This window comes from Erigeron canadensis, chromosome 8 (genome assembly GCF_010389155.1).
Source record: "Erigeron canadensis isolate Cc75 chromosome 8, C_canadensis_v1, whole genome shotgun sequence".
Classification (NCBI taxonomy): domain Eukaryota; kingdom Viridiplantae; phylum Streptophyta; class Magnoliopsida; order Asterales; family Asteraceae; genus Erigeron; species Erigeron canadensis.
The window spans coordinates 9,819,473-9,845,523 of NC_057768.1; the positions used below are offsets into that span (position 1 = coordinate 9,819,473).

The 26,051-nt window shown below is 31.1% G+C and overlaps 2 protein-coding genes across 4 annotated transcripts; one reads left to right on the forward strand and one right to left on the reverse strand.

Annotated features, from left to right (window-relative positions):
- The first annotated feature begins 7,452 nt into the window (after nt 1-7,452).
- LOC122578900 (F-box protein CPR1-like) lies at nt 7,453-10,745 on the forward strand. Its single transcript, XM_043750949.1, has 2 exons — nt 7,453-10,325; nt 10,425-10,745. The coding sequence occupies exon 1, from the start codon at nt 7,618-7,620 to the stop codon at nt 8,545-8,547; it is 930 nt and encodes a 309-aa protein (XP_043606884.1). The 5' UTR covers nt 7,453-7,617; the 3' UTR covers nt 8,548-10,325; nt 10,425-10,745.
- A 4,595-nt stretch (nt 10,746-15,340) lies between these two features.
- LOC122579508 (G2/mitotic-specific cyclin-2-like) lies at nt 15,341-18,622 on the reverse strand. Of its 3 annotated transcripts, none has more exons than XM_043751688.1 (10): nt 18,343-18,608; nt 17,668-17,800; nt 17,499-17,555; nt 17,373-17,418; nt 17,174-17,284; nt 16,966-17,091; nt 16,757-16,849; nt 16,428-16,649; nt 15,887-16,164; nt 15,341-15,782 (listed from the first exon to the last, which is right to left on the reverse strand). In XM_043751688.1, exons 1-10 carry the CDS (start codon nt 18,386-18,388, stop codon nt 15,635-15,637), a joined length of 1,260 nt encoding a protein of 419 aa, XP_043607623.1. In that variant the 5' UTR covers nt 18,389-18,608; the 3' UTR covers nt 15,341-15,634. The 3 variants fall into 3 exon arrangements, with proteins under 3 accessions (XP_043607623.1, XP_043607624.1, XP_043607625.1); XM_043751689.1 differs by having other exon boundaries at nt 16,966-17,088; nt 18,343-18,606; XM_043751690.1 differs by lacking the exon at nt 15,341-15,782 and having other exon boundaries at nt 15,883-16,164; nt 18,343-18,622.
- Nucleotides 18,623-26,051: the final 7,429 nt, after the last annotated feature.

Genomic DNA, 26,051 nt, shown 5'->3' on the forward strand with positions numbered 1-26,051 from the left:
TACTACAAATTGCTAATTTTAAGATATATTCTAAAATCGTAACGAGTATTCGATATTGCTTTACCCTCTAATCTAAGGGGATGTCAACAAACCATACGAAAAAATTATATTGCTTTTTAAAAATATATTTTTTTAAATAGGTTTTTATTAAAAAGAATAAATCATAAATTACTAATAATAATAATAATAATAATAATATATAAAACTGAAAATTTTAGTGGTTTTGATTGTTCTCATCCTTGTTATATTTACTATACACATATAACAAAATAATAATGACATGTTTAATAATAAATGTATTCTTGTATCAACTATTTTTCTCGATATATTTTTCATTATAAAAATTATAGTTTCATAATAAATGTCATATCTACCCAACTTAATAAATGAAGTATAAATAAAACTCTAAAATTCTTAATAATTATTTTTATGGTAAATTACAAGGATAATACCTGAAATATCCACGAAATTACAGTTTTGATACCTCACATGCATGACACGTGACTTGACTTAACAGTCAAATAGACGACCGTCAGCGATAGGTATGGTTAACGTAAGTTTTTGACAACAGTGGGTATGACTCGCGTAATTTTTAAATTGTAGGTATGACCAGTGTAGTTTTGAACAAACCTCAGGTATGATTTTTATAATTTACCCCGAAAAAGAATTATGTTCAAGCCAACCCCACCAAATGACCCTGGATACTACATGTTTTTGTATTGGTATACAATTTGGCCATCCAGCTTTTACTCAAGCTACTGTAAGAAAATAAGAAATCTAACTCATGGTGTATGATATTACAAATTACATTTACCGTACCAATAATGGGTTTCTCTGTATGAAAGTATGGAACCGATTGATACCGAAACCGATTTCACCAAATTTCTAAAACCGATAACGAAACCGAATCCTTATCGGTACTGATTTTTGGTACCGGTATCTGTTTGGTTTCAGTATTTCAATAATCTTGCTCATCCCTACAACTTACCAAGTTTGGAAGATTGTCAGTATATAGAAACACTAAAAAGACACAATGGCAAGATATTTGGGTGTAACCATTGACTAATTTATGCAATACAATTAAGATATGAAAAACCGAACGCGTGGTTAGTTTCACCACCCTGACATTTGGACCAGGTGGGGAATATTGAAGATGCTGATTTAGCCAGCAGCTAAATGCCTAAATCAACATTAAATTTGTAACATATGCTTTAGACCACGTAGGGAACATTGAAGGTGTATGGACCAACACCTAGGATGAATCACCAAGATGGACCAACTAGTAGAATCAAGTTAATATGACTCTCACTAATCATTTATCATTATGATATAATTATTGATGATAACTAAAATTTCTAGCTATATATGTCTAGTTTGAGTGATGAAACTTTCAGTGAGATATCAAGCCCAGATAGCGTACAAGATCATCGTCGGAGGATGGAGGCGTGGTATTTCATAGATGGTATGAAAAATGAAAAGTTTGCCCCTCATTTAACGGTCCAAATAGAGGGTATTTAGTTGCGGTGTATAAACTGAAAAAAGTTGACAATTTTAGGGATGAGTCCTTTAATTTCTTCATTTTTGCATAATTCTTAAAAAAAATTAAGTTTGAATTTTGATATTTATTTTTAATCCAAAAGTTAAAAAATTGTGCAACTTCACCTCAATGGTTGTATTTTAAAATTTTATTGGATATATATTTTTGTAAGCTATGAGATATATTTTTTTATATATTATTATTATTATATTATATATTTTCATTTTAGCCGATTGATGTAGTTAATTTTTTATTTTACCTACAAATCAAAGTTTTCTCGTTTTCTAATAGTAAAGTTAAAAATATTTTGATTTTTGGATTAAGATCTATGGTGTCAAGATTCAAAATTTAAATCATGACCTTTAATTTTTGGCCAAATTACCTATATAAGGGGTGTTTGCAGATGCGTTTTGAATTCAGATTTTGTGTTTTCAAAACTCTGTTATGAAAAAGCATGTTCATTTTGAAAAAGCATATCCTTATTTGGTTTTTTAAAATTGCATTTTCCGTATAATTTAATGCAAATAATCACTTATAAAGCCAAACACTTTTTCTGATTATTTGCGTTATACAAATGCAATAATTAGATAATTTACGTAAAACACAATCTCAAGTACCCTCATAGTCAATTTTGAACGTATAGTTTAATTTTAGACACTAATAAAAAAAATTTCCTATTTAGTCATTAATTCTTTTCTACCTAACATTCTTATTAAGAAATAAAAATAACCAATCAAAAAATGACACATGTTATTATGTTTAATTTGCTCCAGAAAATTATATTAGCTTTAATTTCGTTATTTTTTAATTTATATATTTATATATTTATATCTGTATATGATTAGTGTAATTTACTCTTTTTCAGTATCTATATACGTTTGTTAGTATTTTCCAAATAAAATGGTGGATTAAATGGTTAATATCTATCAATATATATGCGTATATATATATAGGTTTTTGACCCGCGCGATGCGCGGCAGGTTTAAAGTTGATTTATTTGCTTCAATTTGATTAAAAAGTTACTGCATAAACCATTATAAAGAAAATAAAAAATGAATACTTATTGTATTAATTATTATCGTATAGTTCATTAAGCACAAGTATATTAATCTAATCGACGGTAGATCATAATTGTATGGTCTAATAACCAACTATATAATTATAACATTTATTTTTCAAGTTATTTTCGATTAGTGAATATGTATAAAAAAAAGGATCATGCCTCAGATAAAGTAAATAAGTGGGAATGCAAACGATTGTGAAGGCCTATAATATAGAAGATAAAAAAAAATGCAACTTCATATAAAATTGATATATTATACAACAATATGTCAACAAAGATAGAAAATACAACATATAAAATAAAACACACCTTTTGTTTAGAAGATCTAAGAGAAGAAGCGGACCGGAGAAGGTATAGTAGTAGATATATAACGGCGGTGCTTTTTTGTGTCCGTGTAAATCAATTTTAAGAGGATATATTAACAATAAAAAATGACACGGATGATTTTTCAGCTTTTAGATGAAAATTCATGATAATCATGCACAATTGTACATGGTTAGCTAGGTGAACTAAATTTTTATATAGTGTATATTGAATTGAATTAATAAATGATTTGATAATATTCGTACAAAATATTTTTGCCAAAATAAAATTAAATGTAAAGGATCTAGGTTATTCTATACGGTTTTTATTTTGATGAGATTTTTAAAAAATATTTTTATGTGACTATCTAACTTTATTATTATTACTATTAATATTATTTTTGGTTATATATAATAACATAGATAGATATGACGATTTGTTCTCCTCTTTTACTTTTCTATATTTTATATTTTATCTTTATTTTTTATATATAATCATATTTTATTTTTATTCTATTATTTTGTTCTATATTCTAGAGTTCAAAGTTAAAATATATTATAAAAAATGTATGAAGATGGCACATAAGCTATAATCCTACATGGCATTATTATAAGATAGGTTTGAATTGTAGAACCTTTAGAATCGTTCGATTAACTACTGTTTTAATAATTATATAGATATATATATTTATTTGTTGGTAAAATAATTATCGCTTATTTCAATTTCATCTATAAAACCTTATAAAGGGTATTGAGATTAAGTTTTAATTAAACACTTTTTTCATTCCCATAATACCCTCCTTATTACATTGTATTTTAAATCTCCTATTAAAATTACCCCGATCAAAATTTAAACCCACGCATAAGGAAACCCATATCAAAAAAGAAACTCATATCACTTTTTTCAGTTGATTTCCCTATCGCAACCCTTGCCATCAAATCATCACCATCAATAACTAAATCACAACCCCTCTCTCTATCGCCGAATTTATCAAGGGTTCTTTTCTTTGTTTCTCTCTCCGCATTCATCGCCCCCAACCACCAACAAGGGTTTTGTTTTTCTGTTTCTCTCGTCGGATTGAAAGCTGTTATCTAGCTGTCGCAACGTGCGGGCACTAGGTTAGTTCAATTAGATATATTTTCAAAAGTGAGTTAGTCTAAATAACTAAATATAGTTAAGGTTATTATTGTTTGTACTTATACACGATAAGCTAGGCTTGAAAAGTTTGAAAGGAGTTAAAAAAATTTAGATTTTTTTAACTAATTGTAAAATATTCAAATGAAATTCAACTTTTGAACCTCTTTTTTATCCCCACAAACAAGATATAATTAACTGACTTCTTTTTCTTTTTGAATAACTCATTTTTGGATTTTTAATTTTCGTAGAAATTGAAACCAAAATATATGTGAGTTTCTACGGACAAGTGAATATATATATACACATCAAATGCAACCCGCGCGATGCGGCATTATATTGTCCAGAGACGGTAGTGGAGGTAGCGTCGATGGTGGCGGTAACGAGTGGTGGTGGTGGTGTGCGTCGGTAATGGCGGCGGCGGTGGCGGTGGCAGCGACAATGGTGGGCAATTATTGGTGGTGGTGGTGGTGGTGGTGGCGGCGGTGACAAGTAGTTTAGGTTATTGATGTAATGTGGTTTTGATGAAAGTTGAAGCTTAAAATTTAATAAAAACTCTATTTACTTTATAATAGTATAGATAGATAAAATGATACTAACGAATACTAACCAATATATGGACTTGTTTCGATTATGTGGATTATTCAACTGGATATATTTATTTGGCAAAAATATATGTATAAAAAGGTATGAAACTTTTGTAAAATAAATAAGGAAAAAAAAAGGTACAATGGAACCAACAAAAATGGATGGAAACATTTTTAAAAATATATGTAAAAAATAAGGATTTTCTATAATTGAAAATAACTTTCAAGTAAAATTAGAGAGATCTTGACACTTTAATTAAAATTAAGGGTCACGATTCAAAGAAAATTTTTTGATCTTACACATTGATATTAATTCAAAGGTTAAAATTTTCAATTTTTAATTTTCTAACTTTAGAGGATATAAATCCAAACAATAAGAATCCTTTGTTAAAAAAAAATATGCAAGTGAATTTGGAAGTAAAAGATGACAAACTTGTACACATGTAGGGTCCAAAAAAAAAAACATTTGTTATCATTTAATTAACCATTGTTATTTCTTAATATGAATAGATGGTAAGGATATCTTTGACCATTATGTTAAAAATATTTATAAGTATCCCTATAACCTTTTATATTTGACCATAGTAGTTATTTTTCCTTAATACTAATTTAATAGCTTCAATCATCAACTTTACTAGTAAGTTAATTTTAACTTTAGAGAATCTTACTCAAAATAATCATTCTATTCTACACTTAATAGTTAACATTACGAATTTTTCATCTTCTAAAATATTTTCACTATCTCTATCAAATAATAGAAACTTACATCAATTACAACCTCTATTATATCACCACCACGGTTATTTCTCTTGTAATGTACTAATGTCCATACTCGACCAAACCCGAGCTTCTGATCAGGGCTAGGATGTTCTTTAATGAATTCACTTTTCGGGTTTTCACAATCTAGACAGGCCCGGGTTTTCACACCCAATACCCAATGCATCCAATATATTCCAATACACTTAAACATATTTATTTCGACACTCCTAATTTAATAAAACCACAAAATATATTATAAAATAAAGGAAAAAATACATAAAAAGGGAACCTATTTACCTAAAATTCCTAAAAAGGAAGCTATTTTGTTTTCGTTTATTTAAAGGATACAGTTTTAATAAATTTTCTAAAAAAAAGAGAATATCGTTAGTTTTAGACGCAAAGTATCCGTTAACATCGTTAGTTTGCTTACGTGGCATTTAATAAAAAAGATTATACATTTAATTATAATTATTGGATGAATAAACAAATATTAGATGAATATAAAATAAAAAGCGAAACAAACAGTCATCTTAATTCGTCCCCTACATATATTAAGTACCAAATTTCTTTTTTCGATCCAATTTTCATTTCTCACTCCACGTGAAGACTTGTTTTTGTTTGAAATAAAATATAATAAAAAAATAAAATAAAAAATTACAGTAGATAATTAAACAAGGAAAGGAAGGGATGTCGGAGAAGATTGGATTGCCATCGAAACCATCGCCGAGAGGAAATAATTGGGTGGTTGATACCTCACATTGCCATTCCTATTCTCCTCACTTTACTTTCATCAATCACAAGGTTTCTTTCTTTTTCTTCTTTTTTATTAAATATATATATATATATATATATTCCTCTTTTCTATTTTCTATTTTTCAACATAATTTTCAACATAATTCCGTTAACAGTAACAACGAGTAACACCTTCTCCAAATATGTTAGACATTTTATTGTGTTTAACTGATAAAAAAAATCGAACCAATTTGACAATAGAAAAATTAGGATTCTTGGGATTAGGGGGGAAAATAGAAAAGGGGGAAAAGAAGAATCAAGGATAGAGAAAGTGGAAAGAAGGGAAAAGGTTTGTATATATACATATATGTTTTTTTTTAATGTATAATCTGTTTTAGTAATTGTCAAGTAAGCAAACTAAAGATGTTAATGGCTGCCTGGTGTCTAAAATTAACGATATTCCCCTTTTTAGAAAATTTAATAAAACTGTATCCTTTAAATAAACGAAAACAAAATAGTTTCCTTTTTAAGGAATTTTAGGTAAATAGGTTCTCTTATTTTTCCCTAAAATAAAATATAGGAAATTTGTTTGTTTTAGAAAACAATAATAATCAATGATAAGTTGGTGTACTGGTTTGGAGTTCCTTTGGTGACCTATAGGTCACAGGTTCGAATCCTTATTTCACCAACTTTGAGATATAGGTTTTCCTTCTATGAGAGCTTGGTTTGGGTATACCCAGGTTTTAAGTCTGAGGAGACAGGTTTTACCCCTATTAATCGTCGTGCTTTCGGGCGGAATAGTAGGGGGTTTCCCCTATTGGGTATTTGAAATAGGCATTTCTACTTGGAGAGAGTTCTCTAGCGCGGACCCGGTTAAGACAACATATGCTAGACCTCTCGTTGTCGATTCGCGACATGAAGTTTCAAGCGAAATTTAATTTAAAAAGAAAAAGAAAAACAATAATAATATATGAAAATCTGGGGTAAAATTTGAAAATTTATGTATAGAGTATAGACAATCTTCTTCACAAACCTACCACACACGCACACACAATTGCAAATCGAAAAAAAAAAAAAAAAAAAACACTCGTAGAGCCAATAGCCGGCTTCAAAAGCATATACCCATATCGTTTCAAGAGCAACAAAGATTTTCCATAGGCCAGCCAAATCTGTTTCTTCTCTTGATGGATTTGGCTTTTGTTTGAAGCTTGGAATCAAAACAATAACAATAACAATAATAATAATTCCCAAATCCTTACAAATTAAATCTTTTCAGGCGCTTTTTTTTTAATTCGTTTGTGGCAAACAAGTAAGTATTGCAATTGCATTATTAATTAACTTTGCATATGCCTAGATTGTTTATTTTTAAGTGTTTGGTTCCTAATTAATTAGACAAAAAAAAAAAAAATGGAAGGAAGAATTTAAGCCTTTACTAGTAGCAATAGATATATCGATCTAACTGTAAGTATTCTGCCAACAGTTATATCGATTTTCATTCGAGAATGAATATCCAGCGAAAAAAGCCGTTACTAGTATTAGGAACAAATATCATCCTCCCTGACGACGTGTTATTAAGCAACATATTTATTCGATTAGAAGCCAAACAACTTGCTCAGATGAGGTCCCTTTCTAAAACTTGGAATTCTCTATTGTCTCATCCCTCGTTTATCGATTCTCATCTCCGACATTCCAAGGATACCAACGATGAAATTCTTTTGGTTTTCCAAGACTCGTGTTTTTCCAAGGATGAACCATTCACAGCACACACCACTCCGGATCTCCAACTCACCGATAAAGTGAAAGCCCATACGGATAGCTTAGAAGGTTATGTTGTTGGCGCAGTTAACGGTTTAATATGCCTTGCAAGTGAAGAACGTTGTACAATTTGGAACCCTTCTCTTTCGGCCTCAATTGATCTCCCACCATGGACTATTGGTTTGGACCATGACATTCGGTTCTGTTTAGACTTCCGGTTCGGGTTTGATTGCAAAACAAACGACTATAAAGTTGTCAAGCTTACATTTAATTATCGCAAGGAATGGTTTCCCGTGGAGGTGTTCAGAGTATCAAAGGGTTCTTGGGAATCAATTACCGAAAGGTTTCCATCCCATGTTGAAATGATTCTTAATATGAAGGAGTTTGTTGTAGATGGACATGATGGCCGTCTTCATTACCTTTGTAGGATTAATTCGGCGCAATGGACAATAGTGGCCTTTGATTTGGGTGATGAAACTTTCAGAGAGATAGCACTCCCAGATAGTCTACCAGCTGGGGTCAAGAAGGTAGGAGTTTTGTCCCAAAAGCTTTGTTTATTGTCGTCCGATCGCAATGTTGGTTGTTGCGAGGTGTGGGTGATGTGTATCCAGTTGTATTCACTTCAAAAAAACAGTTTGCGCTTGGACATATGGATCATCCATCAATGTACGATCTAGAAGCATCCGCATTTACAGAATTTAAGGGCGGGGCACCGATTTGCCTCACAGCCACTGTTGTTCAATATGTTGACAGTCTCGTTTGGGTAACACCCACTAAATGGGCCTGTAATGATGTCTCCAAATCCTCATCCCAAAGTGAAAAGAAGCAACACTTTTAGGACGATTGATGATGGAACTAATAACACTACAAGAGGCAACACCATATATAATTAGCTATCTGCGGGTTTTTTTAGAATGACTCGGATTAACAAAGAGTATTGATCAATTTCTAATTCATTACTTTAGACACTATCTCAATTCACAGGATGTATTAGAGACGTTTATTTTGTTGCTTAATTATCTGTTAGTATGCTATGTCTGAATTGCACACGTACTGTGAAGTTTTCCGATCATTTGGTATCTGTTCATGCTAGATTATTTCTAAACTAAGTTGGTGATATTTATATTCTAGCCAGGATCTCTCTCTTTCACTCTGAGAGATGCGATGCAACTTGTTAGTTATTACAATCTGAAGGAGACAAACGTACGATTGAGGGCTTAAAACACTAATTACCTGGTATCTTTTGGGGTTTTAAATATTGTGTTTAAATTGAAACTTGTATTCAGGTATATCGGGTTGTCGGGCCCTATTAATTATCTACCCATAGTGGTTCGTTGTCTTGGGCATGAATCATACACAAATTTGATGGGTTTGTTAGATTTGAGTAGTGATGATATCACAAAAGTTCCATGATTTATGGTGGTAAATGCTAGTGTAGGATGGTTAAGTCTAGAATACTAAACTGGGAATATTTATGATGATGTTTATGTTGTAGTTTTTTAGTGTCATAGAGGAATTGTACCTCTTGTTCTTTCTTCAATTCACTTGCTGTTGAAAAGTTCTAGGTTTAAGCTCTGGATTAATTCAACAGTAGCCGGAACTAGTACTTGCTGATCACCACCAAACTTTGTAATTGTGAGCGGTTTTGACCTCCCTAGTTTCTATTTTCAAGGTTCAGATGGTAAATTTATAGTGTGTTTTCTGTAAAGCACAACCTGATAGTCATAATCATGTCGTCTTTTCATGTGCTTTCCCTAGGTGAGTTTGGGATCACTTAGAAAGTATGTTAAAGTTAGAAGGAATCCCAAATGACTGGAACTTAATCATTGATCTATATTTAGAGTTTTTCCAATGGAAAAGTCAGTATGGAGTATAATTAAAAGGCGTTCTTCCGGCAATACTAGATGTGTTAAAGATGTGGTCATGGTTATATAAGAGATAGTAAGGCCATAGAAGCTGCAAGTTTGTGGAAATTTTATGCGGATAAGTCTTTTGATGAGGGTCCCATTAGCATATGCTAATGATGATGACAATTAATGGTTAAAGGTTGGGGCAGAATGAAGGGGGCTATGGACAAGAAAGTTGTGATGTTGCTAGCGGTGTAGTTTGGTATCTTTGATGGGAAGGGTGGATGATTCGGGTTTTTTTATTTTATTTTTATTTTTTAGTGTTAGGAATGGGTTTCAAGGGAGGGACCAAAAAAGGGATGTGATAGTGAGTTTTGTTTGACTCTTCCCTTTTGAGTCTTTATTTTCACTTCCGAGTGATGTGTGGCTTGATTGTATGGTATTCCTTGATTTGGGGTGGATGGTATGGTTATGAGTTATAACGGATTAAAAAGGTCAAAAGTTTGTTCTGGTTATTTTTTAGTTCAATTCACAATGTATCAAGTATTAGTTGTATGCTGGAGGATTGCATATTAGGTGTCATTCTAGTTTGAGGATCAACTAGCTAGGTATATTTATTACGTCTTTTTGTTATATCTTAACTTTCATTATATATGTGTTAATTCAAGTTAAGGTATAGAGTGTTTCTATTTGGTTGCCCATTGCAGTTTCTGCAGGTAGAATGTGCTGGTATTCATGTTGAGCTTTGGGAAGATGTAGAACAAAGCTTCGCCGGGTTTGATTGTCTAGTATGTCATTGTTATGCTTTGGGGTTTGATTGCTGGTTGCATAGCATTTGGGTTCTGGTATAGCAGGAATTTTTCACATTATGTTTCATTACTTGTATTAATGATCCATCATTTTCCTTTGGTAGAACCTACGTTGAAATGTATAGTAGTTGATACTAGTTGTACGTGGAAATGTATGAATATATAACCATTTTAGATGCTGTAGGTGATATTGGTTTGGAGGATACCAACTTTTTCTTTTGATTCGTGTAAATTCACTCACTATGGAGTATATCAACTCTATCAATTGTTTCAGCGTGTCACGAAATCTTTATTTGGTACAGCAAAAGGTCAACTCTAATACAAAAGAATTAAGAGTTTGAGCTTCAACAAAAAGATTATGTCATTTTCTGTGCAGAACAAAGCCACGAGTTCAGCTGGATTGAATGATCCAATGCTATGATGAATTGATTTCACAACCCACTCTATTGTTTTTTGGTTGAGATGATATGCGTTACTTCATTCACATAAGACTGGATTGTTAACTATGCTAGATTATTTATCCCAAGTTTTTGAAAGTTTTCTTTTGTATGTTTCTTTTTATGTAGAGCATGTTTTATAAGTTTTATATTATTACTAGATTATTAACCCGCATAATACACGGGTAAACACATAAAAATATAAAAAGTATATCAATGTGACATCAGGAATCCATCCAATCATACTCCAATATTGAAAACCACGTTATGACGAAACTCATACACGTAATAAAAAACCTCTCTTAATGAGAATTGACCCCATGACTTCTAAATAATTTAACTATTAATTTTGGGGGTGGGGCTGATTTTGTAACAGTTTTACCACTTTAGAGATGAATAATGCAAAAACTTCTGATGAGGAATAGTTAGTAATAAAATAAACAAACCACAATGACAGTTTTTATAATTTACTCTATTAAAAATTTTAGGAAAAGTATTACTGATTTATATTTTATCTTTTCTATAACTAATTTGTCCTTTATAGCTTTTCACAAGTATAAATCTTATCAAACAGTTAATTTAAATATGTTTAACGATTTTATTTTTTTCATGATTATTAATATAAAAGATTATTAAAAGAGAAAATTACATTCTTTTAGTCCCTTAAGTTGGTAGGATTTTCAAGTATTTTAAGTGAATTAATTATAGAAAAAACCCTAAAGTTGGTCAATTTTCTCCCTTAAGTTGGTAGGATTTTCAAGTATTTTAAGTGAATTAATTACAAACTAAACCCTAAAGTTGGATTTTCAAGTATTTTAGGTGAAATGATGAAATTGATCAACTTTAAGGTTTTTGCTGTAATTAAATCACTTAAGGGCAAAAAATCCTGTCAACTTAAGGGACAAAAATAATGTAATTTTCTCTTATTAAAAACATATCTCTACAAAAAATCTAAAACTTATTTATGTTTCAATTGATGATGGTAATCCAATCTACATAATAAATTATATCCACATCTAATGTCATGTTGACAATTTGTAGGTTTTTGAAAAGTCATTACATTCAAATTGAATGAAGTTCGATACACACTATGAGAATTCGTCAAAAAGTGTTTATATTCCGAGTTACTAAACCGTATATTATGTTGTCATATATATATTTTTTCTTGTTTGAATGTGTTTTTAATGTTCAATAAAAATAATAGTATTATACTTAATTGTATGTGTTTGTTAGGATCCATATGATGTAAATTATGCCCCCATTTCAAATTGGGGTCGGATTTTTTAACATATGTCGAATAAAATAAGAAACAAAAAGCTATGGTGTAATTGTTATACTACTTTAATCTTGAAGATATTTATATGAATTCACCTTATATAACTAAGAGATGATATATTACTAATTATGTGGTAATTATTTTTATTTGACATTTAAAATTTCTGCTTTGGTGTCAATTTATCTTATTTTTGAAAGTCTTTTCTTTTAACATTATTTGATTTTATATATGTCATTTGTGTGGTCAATGTTGTAATTATTTTTCACTATTAATTACTTTTGGATGATAAAATTGCAACCATTTATTTATATTAGTTTTTTTTAATTATATAACTAAGATAGGATAATTTTGCTCTTAGTTGACATAGAGAGCTAATTGTTACATTAGATTTTTGTTTATTTGTCATTTTATCACAATATTCATTTATTTTTATGTCACACTCATTATCACAATATTGATTATCAACTAATTATTATATTTCCGGATTAGTTATTATAATGCTAGCCAAATTCCTACATTGGAGTAAGAATAATTTGTCATACTAAGATTTATATGTGAACACGAGAAGCATATAGTACCATAAAACTAAAGGACTAAAATTGTTGAGTAGTAAAATATTGGGTGAAAAAATGTCTACGTATGACAACTATTTACAATAACTAAAAATATCATTTAGTAAAAAATATTAACTAATGTTTTAAAAGGAAATTGATGTCATCAAACAATCCAAAGGCTATAGTCCAAAGTTAGATTTCATCCAATGGTGGTGGCTTTTTCAAAAACTATTTAAAGGGACTGTTTTATATATATTGTAAGATTATTAAAAATATATGTGTAAGGGGAATATATTTTGTATAATCATATAAAGTGAAAATATTAATATTGTCATTTAACAAAGATGAAATAATTAAATTTGATCTAATGATTTTAAATTTATGATGAAATTCATCCAAAGGTTCTTATTTGTTTAAGAATAAATACTACTTCACCAAATGGATAGAAGCTAAACCGCTTATTTCGATCAAAGGGAAAACAATGGAAAAGTTCGTTTCGGAACAAATAATATGTAGGTTCGAAATGCCCCAAATCATTGTGTTCGATAATGGAAAACAATTTGCCCAAGGAACTTTTAATGTAAAATAGTAGCATTTTTTTTTAAATATCCAACATTATATCATTTTTTTAAGAAAAACATCTCATTATTATATGTAATTTAGTTTTGTTTTTTTAACTACATTTCGTTGTCATTTTTTAAAAAAATAGCAACTTAATATTGTGTGTAAATATGTGTATATGATAACAATTTATGGTATTATAAGTTGTTATAGTTTTTGTATTGCATGGGAAACGGATCGGATGCATATGCAAAGATTAGCTGATGGTTGGGATCTTATAAGGTCAGACGGACATTGCTGCTAATGTCAACCTATTCAAAATCTTTCCTATGTGTGATATTCAATTAAAAACGTTAGTTGAAATTATAAAAATGGATTTTATTAAATCAAACTTAAAATTATAAAAATGTATTTTATTAAATCAAACTTAAAAGTCAATGTGAGTATATAGAAAATAACACCGCGGTAGTCGTTGCGGCGACAGTGTGGTGGTGGGGGCGATTGTTAGTGACGGAGGCAGTGTCGAGTGGTATTAGTTATTGAAGTAAAAGTAATTGATGTAAAGGTTAATGAAGATATTTTAAAATATATTAGATTAATAGTATAACTTAATTATTAATGTTAAATAGGTAGTGTAGATAAAAACATTTTAAAAGGTACTACGTGTAAATTATACACAAATTTTAACATTTATAAAAATAAGAAACTATTCTTTTTATAATATAGCATAAAAGTATAGAAATATAGATTTAGATTTGTCTAGAAAAATAAATATTAAAGTATTTGATTAACTAAAATTAATGATATGAAAATCATAAAAATAAGAAACTATTCTTTTTATAATATAATATAGAAGTATAAAATATAGATTTAAATTTGGCTAGAAAAATAAATATTAATATATTTGATTAATATTAATGATATGAAAATCAAGTGTGCTTAAAATAGGTATAACTTGATTCAATGTCTTATAATTTGTATATGGGAAGTTAATAAAAATAAAACATGACGACAAAGAAAAAGAAAAAGGGATATAAACAAATACTAATACATTAAATATTTATAATCATTGAGAGGGTATCTTTTGTCTAATCATATTAAGTATAAGTATTAATGTTGTCATTTAACAAAGTTAAAATAATTAAATTTGATCTAGTGGTTATAAATCAAAGTTGGAATTCATCAAAGGGTTCCTATTTATTTATGAATGAATTTAGGTTTTTTAATTAATCTTTTTCAATATGAGACTTTGTTGTCTGTTTCGTGATACAATATATATTAACTCTAAGATTATGAGTTAAAATCACATTTTAAATCAACTATTTATATCATAGGTAAAATATATATTCTCATATTTCAAAAAACACACTGAGGTTCAAAGTTTTGTTAACACGACATCATATCAGTTTATTATTACTTGAAGACTTGTACCCAAGTTAATTATACTTTTTCAATATATGATATTAACAAAACTTTTATGAAAATATCTGGGTAATAAAAACTTCACGTCAAAATGAATTATACTCGTATGTTGTACGTATAATAAAGAAGATAGAAATTTCATCTCATGATAAAGTGACATGTGAGCCTTTTAAAAAAGAATTATTTCGGTGGTTCTAATTTGGGATTTAAGAAACTTAATCCATTAAGTCATTAAAAGTGTTTGTTTTTTGACTTAATAAATAAAAAACAACTGGATTGACTTAATTCATACAAATATTATTTATTCATTCAGTTATTTAATTAGTTCTGTCACTTAATGGTTAAAAAAACAAACAGACCTTAATGTTGTTTTGGATGCTTTGTCTTGGTTGGTGGAGGTTTTTCACTTTTTCTTTTCTTAAGGTTAAAATTCTACAATCAATTCTATTGGTCACCATAATATGGTTGGTCGAGGTTTTTCACTTTTTCTTTTCTTAAGTTTTTCTACAATCAATTCTATTGGTCACCATAATAAGTAGATATAGTAACGAACTACAACAATAATGCATTAAACATTATGCTTTTCATTTATTGTAAAAAATAGAAAGAAAATCATGAGTTCATCAATTATGTTCAACATGAACAATTAGGCCTATGTAGTTCATACAAATTGAACCACCATGTAAATGTAAAGTAACACCCCACCCCTCAAAACCCCTAAAAGGGCAACAAGAGTAAAGTTGCTATGTTATTTTTTTTCTTTCTAAACCACCCCCTCACAGAATCCCTCATTTGTTAAAATCAACACCCAAAGTTTTCATCAGTTGCATTATGTCAGTATAATTGCTCTCTTCTTCTTCATTGTTGGGTCTGATCTACAATAAACTTGGCTGGCTCACATTTTGCAGCGTAGCCAAACTTTGAAGTATTGTATTTCCTGTAAACTCCTGTTAATCTTCCTGTTGACGCGTTTTCCTGGTATCCCACTATCTTTCTCGAGCATTCCCTATAAGAAGGTCAAAACAAAATTATAAATTTATCATACAAGTCCGCCTCATAAACTGCATTATAACATAGATTTGGAAATTAAGATAGATATTAAAGGCTTACAGAAGCTGATCTTCAGAGTAATTCGTGTGCCATTCACAAGTTTTGGACCATTGTTGCAGTCCATAAAGACTGCACTGAGCAGTGTACACAGAAGCTGCAGCTAAGAAGGACGGCGAGAATTTGATCATCTCGTATTCCACAAGGCAAAGCTCCATCAAGAAAGAGGACACCTGCTCGAGTTTTGACTCTGATTGTGCCGCCTTTAGATATCTTTTCAAGAACACATATGGGGTTGGAACTGACATGTTGAACTCTAATGTGTTCAACATTAACTTCTCCTGTATAATTAATTTGAAATTTGAAATTAGTCAATTATCTTCTTGAATGCAAGAATTTTACTTTTGACTTTTAGACCATTTAAGAACTTCATTTTTTTGAATATAAAAAAGAAAAACAAGACACACAAATTATGATTTGTGATCTCAGATGTTTTATAGAATTGATACCAGCTAAAAAATACTATTAGTTTTAGTACATTCATGTCACTCAAGATCAATATAAAACAAGAGCAAAATAAAGAAAAAGTGTGAAAAATAATTACCATTTCAAGAATTTCGCTTCTGGAGTAAGCTTTGTCCGAGATGAAAATCAAATCGTCGACAACAGGGACAGAAACTTCCTCATATTTACAAGCCAAAAGCATGGCAACTAAACCAACTAATTGCAGCTTCTTTCTGGCCACACTTTGCCTAGCCAAAAACCTGTCTATGAGGTTAACTGTCAAAAACAGTGTCTCGTGTTGAAGATCAAACTTGTGGTGCACCTGATTTGATTTCAAAATTATCATTTATTAGCATTACTTAGATTACCAATGTAATAGACTCTTTAATTAAAGTTCAAACTGTTAGAACTCAATAAAGCTGAAGCTACCTCAACGAGCCAGTCGATTAATATAGCTCTCATTCGCTCATTAATATCAGATTGTTGTGTCAACATATAGTTTGGTGAAACCATGCCTGAACTCTGCAATTATATCAACAAGTACTATCTTTATCATGTGGGTCTAATCTAATTAAACTAAGAGTTCTATAAAAAGATTATGTTTTTAGTTTTATTTCAAAATCGAAATGATTGGTTACCTCCATCCTTCTGTAATGAGAATGTAGGTCTTGAACATATTCAACAACAGCACACGGATCTTTTGAGTCTGCCATATCGATATCCACCACAGGTTCTTCAAGTATGTCCTCCATTTCAACTTCCTGCTTCACAAATTTATGACATCCATCTTAATATATACTTCAAACCACTACTTGAATTTTACACACAAAAAATATAAATTAATACCATATGGTCTTTTTGAGGCTTTTTTGTTTCCAACGACATAGGAACCGGTCGATCCTCCACATCTTCCCATACCTTAAAACTCTCTGGTGATGGTTTCGGCTTCAAAACATCCTATATTCATAAAACGGTTTCAATAATCGTCGAAACAAATTTAGATATAAATTCTTATGGTTGTATAGTAGAATAGTAGAAGTAGTACCTCAGGGAAACACTGTTTCTTATTGGCAATTTGAGCAGCAAGTTTCCTTTATTCAAAAAAACAGTAAATCAGATATATGGATTTGATTATTGGGTTAATGGCTAAAACTTTCCTAAAATATACTACCTTGTCATTGGTCTATGAATCTGGTTTACAGCATTGTTCTCATTGTTTCCATTTGCTCTATTGATCAAACAATACTTATAATCAGCAAAATATATATCTATATATAATCAAAACCAAAAGTAAGTACTTTCTGGAAATAATATGATAATACCATATATAAAATACATACTGTGATAAAGCTCTCTTGTTGACAACACATGGATAGAGTTGAGCTCCTGGTTTCTGATTAATAGCTCCCAATGTTCTTCTATTATTACTGATCTCGACACCGAATTTTCTCGTAACCATCTTCTCACCTTTAACTTCACAAGCATAAAACATAAACTAAATTATTTTTTTATGAAAATAAAATTAAAATACCCAATTCAATAAACATACTTAAACTATAGATTCAAGATTTATAAGGCGATTTTCTAATTCAAACTTTTAAGCTTCAAGAAATATTATCAGGATCTAACTCAGACAACCAAATATTAATAGCAAACTCATTCTTAGATTTAAGATTTATGGTTTTTAAATTTAAATAAATCTTGATCCATCTTCATTCGATATATATCTCAGACTTGTAAGAATACATAAATCATTCGCAAACACACATTAAAAACAAAACCCAATTCGTAAAACAAGATTTAAATTATGGGTTTTAAATAAAGTTTCAATCTTTACAATGAAATCTTGAGAATTTAACATTAATCAAATTATTGAGTATAAAACACTGAAAAAGAAAAACCCAGTTCATAAAACAAGATTTAAATTACTGTTTTCGAATAAAGATTCAATCTTGCAAGTTAAAATTTGCAAATCTTGAATATTAATCCAATAAAAATAATGTAAATATACTTACCTTGCAAATTTGTGGGTTTGTTGGTGGCATCAACTGAAATCTCCATTGATTTTATAATAAAAATATAAAATCTGAAGAAATTGTTTAATTAATTAATCAATCAAACCCCAAAATTACAAGATCTTGTTATTAAATCAAACCCCTTGAATGTATTAGAATAAGTGCATTTAATTTAATCTATTCAATAATGGGGGTTTGCAGCATTAACTGGGAAGAAGATGAAGAAGAGAGAGAAGAGAAAGAAAGAGAGAATAATGGGGAAAGCGTGTCTGAAGAAGGGGGTAATTATATTTGAAACTAACGGCTAGTTAAAAATAATTCCGTTGGATGTATATAAATATAAATAATAAATTATATTATATGGAATATATGGTATGTATAGATAGATGACTTTTTATTTTTAGTTTAGGTTTTTGGGGCAGCAAGCCAGCAACGGTCAGGTTTTGGCTTCAATGAACATGTGATTGACACTTTTGATTTCAAATCAAATCATATACATTGTAATATCTGTCTGGTGTTTAATTAAAAAGTATTTGTTCAACTACGATATAAAACTACAATAAAATAACCGAAATAAATAAATTAATAAGTCGGTCTCAAAACCATTCTATCTATTAACACTTGTCTTTTTCAAAATTTTTTTTAACTAATTCATTACACTAAATATGTTGACAACATAGTGAATAATTGTCGAATCGTGTATCGTATGTCAACTCATTTTGTAGTTGACATAAAAATAATACAAAAATAAATGTATGCATAAAAACATACATATATGATATTATATTATTTATTGACAATATCAACTTCTTATAATAATTTTACTATCATATATATTATTTATTGACAATATTTACTTTTTATAATAATTTTCATACTGTATTAAAGAGTATTTATGGAAAGATTAATATCATTTTCTTATCTGGGACGTATCGTATTGGACTGATACATGTCATATCGGATTGGATCGTATTGTATGGAACCGAGTTAAAATCTAGTCTGGGACATTAATGGATATGTTATTTTTCTTTGAGTTCTAATACGACTCATACGAAACGTCTCATGTTTCTTAGGATACTCGTTAAGATGCGCATATCAAACACATGGGTTCTTGACCGATTCAAAAATCACTATCAAATCATATCAACTCATTGTAATCAAACACAACCATGCTTATAGTTACAACATTTGGATGTTTCCATTGTGGAAATAAACTGATAATACGAAGGATAAACATGTATAGAACATCAACGGAACCACATTATAACTAGGCTACCCCTCAATTTGATCCATGAAGTGCAATTAAAGATCGTCATGTGGTTTTGTCAAAAATTACAAGTTTCATCCATATCTTTCATTATTTATGGTTTTGATCTCTGACTTTGAAGTCCTATCAACAGCTTAAATAGCGTTGACTTTCTTACGAAAAGTGTTGACTTTTGACCAACACTAACTTTTCGACCAAAACGGTTGTTAGGACTCCAAAATCAGGAACCAAAAACATAATTTAAAAAAAGATAATAATGAATCCCGTAATTTTTTAGCAAACTATAGGGACGATTTTTGTAATTAACTTATAATAAAATTACAAAAGGATTATGTTTTATAAATGCCATCTAGTCCGATGATTTTGTACTACCCAGTAAAATAGAATAGAAGATGAACCCTCAATTTGATCCATGAAGTGCAATAAAATCACAAAAGATTTACGTTTATTTTTTTTATTTATTTTTATTAATGCTACTGGTTCGATGATTTTGCGTCACACGTCCAATTAGAATAGAAGACAACATACAACAAAAGTTACAAGATCAGTCCATTCACTCCATGTGGTGGTGTGACTTAAGTGTAATTATTTAAGTACACTTTAACGTTGAAGAGTAATTGTGTAAATAACAATGTGGTACAATGGATTAAAAGGTTTTATTATATATACTACTTGATGGCGTATCCATATTACGCTACGAAAGGCATGCCAAACGGACAAGTGCTAACCCGCAGCGTTACGAAGGAACCTGTGTGGGAAAGACGCCCAGCTGGAAATAATACCCAAATAAGGAAGAGATCACCTAAATCTCTTCCTCCCTAAAATAAGGACAATCGGTTACAGCCGATAAACTCAATGAGGAGGAAGTTTCCTTAAGGACTCTCCTTCCTCCTAATCGCACATCTCCTATATAAGGAGACCCAAAACCTTGACAAAGGGAGATACAATCGATTACTCAACAAATATACATACTTCTGACCGTAAACATCAATGGCATATAATCATGTTCATAAACACGGTCAGTCATTCATATATATAGTCCGATCTTAATCGGCTACACCACAAACTCTATTCAATTGGCGTAAAGAGGCTTACACTCTACCGTATGGGAATCGCCAACGAATAGTCCAAAACCCCCCGAACCCCCTTTTCTAACCCTAGCGCGATTTGGTGTACAAACATTGGCGCCATCCGTGGGACCACTCTCTTGAACTAGAAAAACCCATAAATATACCGTTCTGTGCATCTTACGCCATAAAAAATGGTAAAGAAAAAAGACAGGATGACGAAAGGAAGGAGGTCTGCTCTGGCCATTCAACAAGCAAGAATCAGCAATTTGACCATGGCCAAAACGACACCAGGAGGTTTTTATTTCCCATTTTTGGGAGAAAGCGAACCTTCAAGTGATCCGCTCATCATCCAAGCCACCGTATTCAACGTTGACGTCCGGAGGGTATATCTGGACGGTGGAAGTGAGTGTGACGTTATCTTCGAACACTGCTTCCTCAAAATGCCAGAATCCATACGAGCCCGAAGGACGGATCCCCGGGGACCATTGGTAGGTTTTTCCGGAGAGCATGCATGGCCGTTAGGAGAAGTCGATCTAGATGTGACCATCATAGATGGGATACACGAATGAACGGAGACGTTGGATCTCTCGATAGTACGATCTCCATCCCCCTACAATATAATTTTGGGAAGACCTGCGATGCAAATGATGAAAATGGTCCCCTCTGTCATCTATAGGGTCATTAAATTCCAATCTGAAACAGGGATAGGATCGATCCACTCCTCTTACGAACCAATAAAACAAATCAATGATGTGAAAAGGGGGGATGACGACGTCCCCCCTACCCCCATGGAAACGCAAGAAGAAGAGGACGCAACAAAGTTGGTAATTAATCCAGGGTACTCCTCAGATTCCACTCAATGCCATTACTGGTATACCTTCTTTTTCTACTATGCAAATTGTGGGTAGAATTGGGACAAAAAGAATTTACATATTGTGTGATAGTGGGTCAACACACAATTTTATGAGCCAAGAATTAGCAGAAAGGTTAAGCAATCCAGTTTTTGAGATACCTAATGTGCAAGTGACTGTAGCAGATGGTAATAAGATGTCTTGTGTGAAGTTGTGTAAGGATTTTAAATGGGCTATGCAGGGTACTTGGTTTACTGTAGATATGTTGGTAATAGAATTAAGGAATTATGATATTGTTTTGGGTGTTAAGTGATTGCAGACTCTAAATGACATTATTTGGAATTTTAATAACTTGACCATGAAATTTAATGTTGGGGGTCAAAATTTTGAGTTAAAAGGAGTCAAACAACATGGAATAACAGCTTGTTCAATGGAAAAAATGACTAATATGCTACAAAACTCTAATATGGTAGTACAAGCTCAGTTGTTCACTATGCAACCAAATGGCAGTGAGAATCAGATGTATCAACCCAATATTGCAGACGAATGGGGATCTGGATAGTCTCTTAAGTTTGCAGATATTTTTGAGGTACCAAAATGGTTACCTCCTGCAAGATCATTTGATCATAAGATAGTTTTGAAGGATGAAAGGGTGGACCTTAATCTGAAACCCTACAGATACCCAAAAGCATAGAATGATGTGATTAATCAGATGACACAAGAACTCTTAGATACAGGAGTAATTAGACATAGCACTAGTTCATTTGTTGCTCTTGTGGTTTTAGTAAAGAAGAAAGATGGATCATGGAGGATGTATGTGGACTCTACGCATTTAAATGATGCTACTGTGAAAATTGTGTTCCCAATTCCACTTATTGAAGAGCTATTGGATGGATTGGAAAGTGCAGTGGTGTTTTCAAAACTAGACTTGAGATCTGGCTACCACTAGGTTAGAATGTTTAAGCCAGATATATACAAAACAACATTGAAGACACATTAAGGCCACTTTGAATTTCTAGTATTACCTTTTGGCCTTACTAATGCACCTGCTACTTTTCAGTCTTTAATGAATAATACATTTAAAGAAGTCTTGAGGAAGTGTGCTTTAGTATTTTTTGATGACATCCTGGTTTATAGTAAGAGTTGGAACCAACATTTGATAGAGTTAGAAAGGGTTCTCAACTTGATGAGACAACATTGTTTAAGAGCCAAAAAGTCTAAATGTTCTTTTGGTGGGGCAATGGTAGAGTATTTAGGTCATGTAATTACTACTGTAGAAGTATCTACTGATCCTAATAAAATTTCTGCTATCAAAGAATGGCCAAAACGCAATACTCTGAAGCAATTGAGGGATTTTTGGGAATCACTAGGTATTATAGGAGGTTTATTAGAGGTTTTGGTATTTTGGCAAAACCCTTAACTGAGCTATTAAAGAAAGATAATTTTGGATGGAATGATCAAGCATAAGCTGCTTTTGAGGAATTAAAGTTAGCTTTATGTTCTTTTCCTGTACTCAAACTACCGGATTTTTCAAAAACCTTTGTGGTAGAAACTGATGCTAGTGCTAAGGAGATGGGAGTTGTTTTAATGCAAGAAGGCCACTCTTTGGCTTTCATTAGCAAAGCTTTTTCTGTGAGACAATTGAGTTTATCTGTTTATGAGAAAGAGCTTTTAGCAATATTAATGGTTGTCAAACAATGGCACCATTATTTGTCTGTCAAGCACTTTATTATCAAAACCGATCATCAAAGTCTTAAGCATCTATTAGAGCAGAAGATTGTTACTTCTTTACAACAAAAATGGCTATCATAGTTGTTAGGATATGATTATGAAATTGCTTATAAGAAAGGAGTAGAGAATATAGCTGCAGATGCTATATTTTGTGGACAATGCTCTTTTAGGTAGGCTCAAGGAAACATGGAAATAGGATAATGAATGTTTACAAGTGATCAAGCAGTTGGAGGAAGGCAAAGTGATCCCTAATAAGTCATGGGATGGTCACATTTTGAGAAGGAAATCCAAGTTGTGGGTTGCCAAGGATAAACAGTTGAGGAATGATATTATTGCAATATTTCATTCTTCAGCTAGGGGTGGGCATTATGGACTCACACCCACATTGAAGAAAATTAAGGAATTATTCTATTGGAAAGGATGAAATAAGGATGTGCAGAATTTTATTAGGGAATGTGTCACTTGTCAGAGGTCCAAATATGAGAATGTAGCATCACTTGGGTTAATGCAGCCACTGCCTACTCCTAAATCTTTATTTAGTGATATTTCTATGAATTTCATCTCAGGTCTTCCTAAAGTCAAAGGAAAGGATACTATCCTGGTCATAGTAGACAAATTGACAAAATATGGGCATTTCTTATTGCTTAGCCATCCTTTCACTGCTACCACAGTGGAAAAAATCTTTTTTGGACAATATTTTTAAGATACATGGTAATCCTCTCACCATTGTATCTGATAAAGATCCTATTTTTCTGAGTAAATTCTGGCAAGAATTTATGAGACTGCAGAGAATTCAGTTGGCAATGTCATCTGCCTATCACCCTTAAAGTGATGGCCAAACTGAGGTATTAAATAGATTCTTGGAATCGTATTTGAGATCTATATGCATGGACAGTCCTTTAGGTTGGGTGGATTGGATTCCAGTAGCTCAATGGTGGTATAATTCAACTTGGCACTCAACCATTGCTATGTCTCCATATGAAACTTTATTTGGAGTGGATCCAAACCTTCATATTCCTTATGTGCCAAATGATACTGCCCTGGATTCAGTTGAGGAATTACACAGAGATAGAGAGCTCATGATTAAGAAGCTAAAAGGGAATCTGGAGATTGCAAGAAACAGGATGAAACAACAAGCAAATACTCACATAACTGAAAGAAACTTTGAAGCTGGGGACTGGGTTTATGTCAAGCTTCATCCATTTGCTCAACAATCTTTGAAAATGCATCACAATAGGAAGCCGTCTCCTAGATATTTTGGTCCTTTCTTCATTCTGCAGAAAATTGGACAAGTGGCTTATAAGTTGGATCTTCCTACAAATACTCAAATCCATCCTACAGTCCATGTTTCTCCATTAAAAAGGCACAAGGTTCTAAAATCATAACTGCTCCAATTCCTCAAGGCAAAAGATTCACATTACAACCCGGATCAGTGTTGGACAGGAGGATGCTCAAAAGAAGCAATAAATCTGCAATTCAAGTTTTAATCCATTAGGAGGCTTTGGATATGGCTGATGCATCTTGGGAGTATTTGACAGATATGCACCTTCGATTTCTAGATTTTACTCTTTGAGGACAAAAAGTTCGTTAAGGGGAGGGTATTGATATGTTCAAATTGTAAAATAGGAAATTAAAGAAGTAATAGGAATATTGTAAAAATCGAAGGACTAAAAGTGTCAACTTGGAAGTTAGGTTGTTACAGTTTGTTTTAGTCGTTATATTGTAAACCGTCGAATCTATAATCAATACAATCACACAAGCTATCATTGAGCTTGATTCAGAACAATTTCTCTCTTCTTACATTTCTTTTCTATTAATAATCTTGATAAAAATAATAAAAACTATGATTAAAAGATTACTTCTAATAATAATTATCAACATCATTTGTAACATTAATTGTTTTTAGTAGTGTCACCATCGGTCCATCACTTGATTTCATTGTCTTATTCACTGCTCAAACAAGTGAAACAACCGAGTAAAACAGGATTTCTTAAAATACTAAAACATTATATATATTAATTGCTATCACAACTAAGAGAAAAAAATAATTTTGACTGTTGATCTAAACCATTGAAATTCATAATCAAAATAATCTTAACCCTTAAAATTAAAAGTGAACTTAGTTATTTTATATATGGTAACCAATTATATACTATTTAATCTACATTTTTTGAATCATGGATACTATATACAAATAAGTTACTTACCTACGTACAATTAGCAAATTTTTATGTTTTCTATTTTTATATAGAACGACACGTACAAATTACCAATGGATTGAAAATATTTTGAAGTTCAACAGAGTGAGTCGAGCACTTTAAAATATTGCAAACAACCTTAATGTGTGATATGTATGGTGAACATTTGAGTTTCATGTTAACCGAGAGAATATGTATTATATGAGTGGTGTACCCTTACAATGCAGCGGTGGTCGTAGCGATGGGTGGTGGTGACTGTAACGTGTGGTTATTAATGTAAAAGTAATTGATGTAAAAGGAGGTAGTGTATTTATTTTAAGAATTGAAGTAAAAGAATGTATATTGTAAATAAATTTCATTAAGAATACTATAGGTATATTAACTGAAAATATATTTAAATTAGTGGGGGAAAAAAAGGTAGTTTGGATCGATAGGATTGAAAAATATTTTAGAGATTTTTTAAGTTAGATGTAGTGTGTGAGTTAAGAATGTGTTGAAAATTAAGGGTAGTTTAAATATTTTGAAGATTGAAAGTTAAAAAAAAAAAGGAGGAGGGCAGTTTGTTTTATAAAGGAAAAAAAAAAATTATATA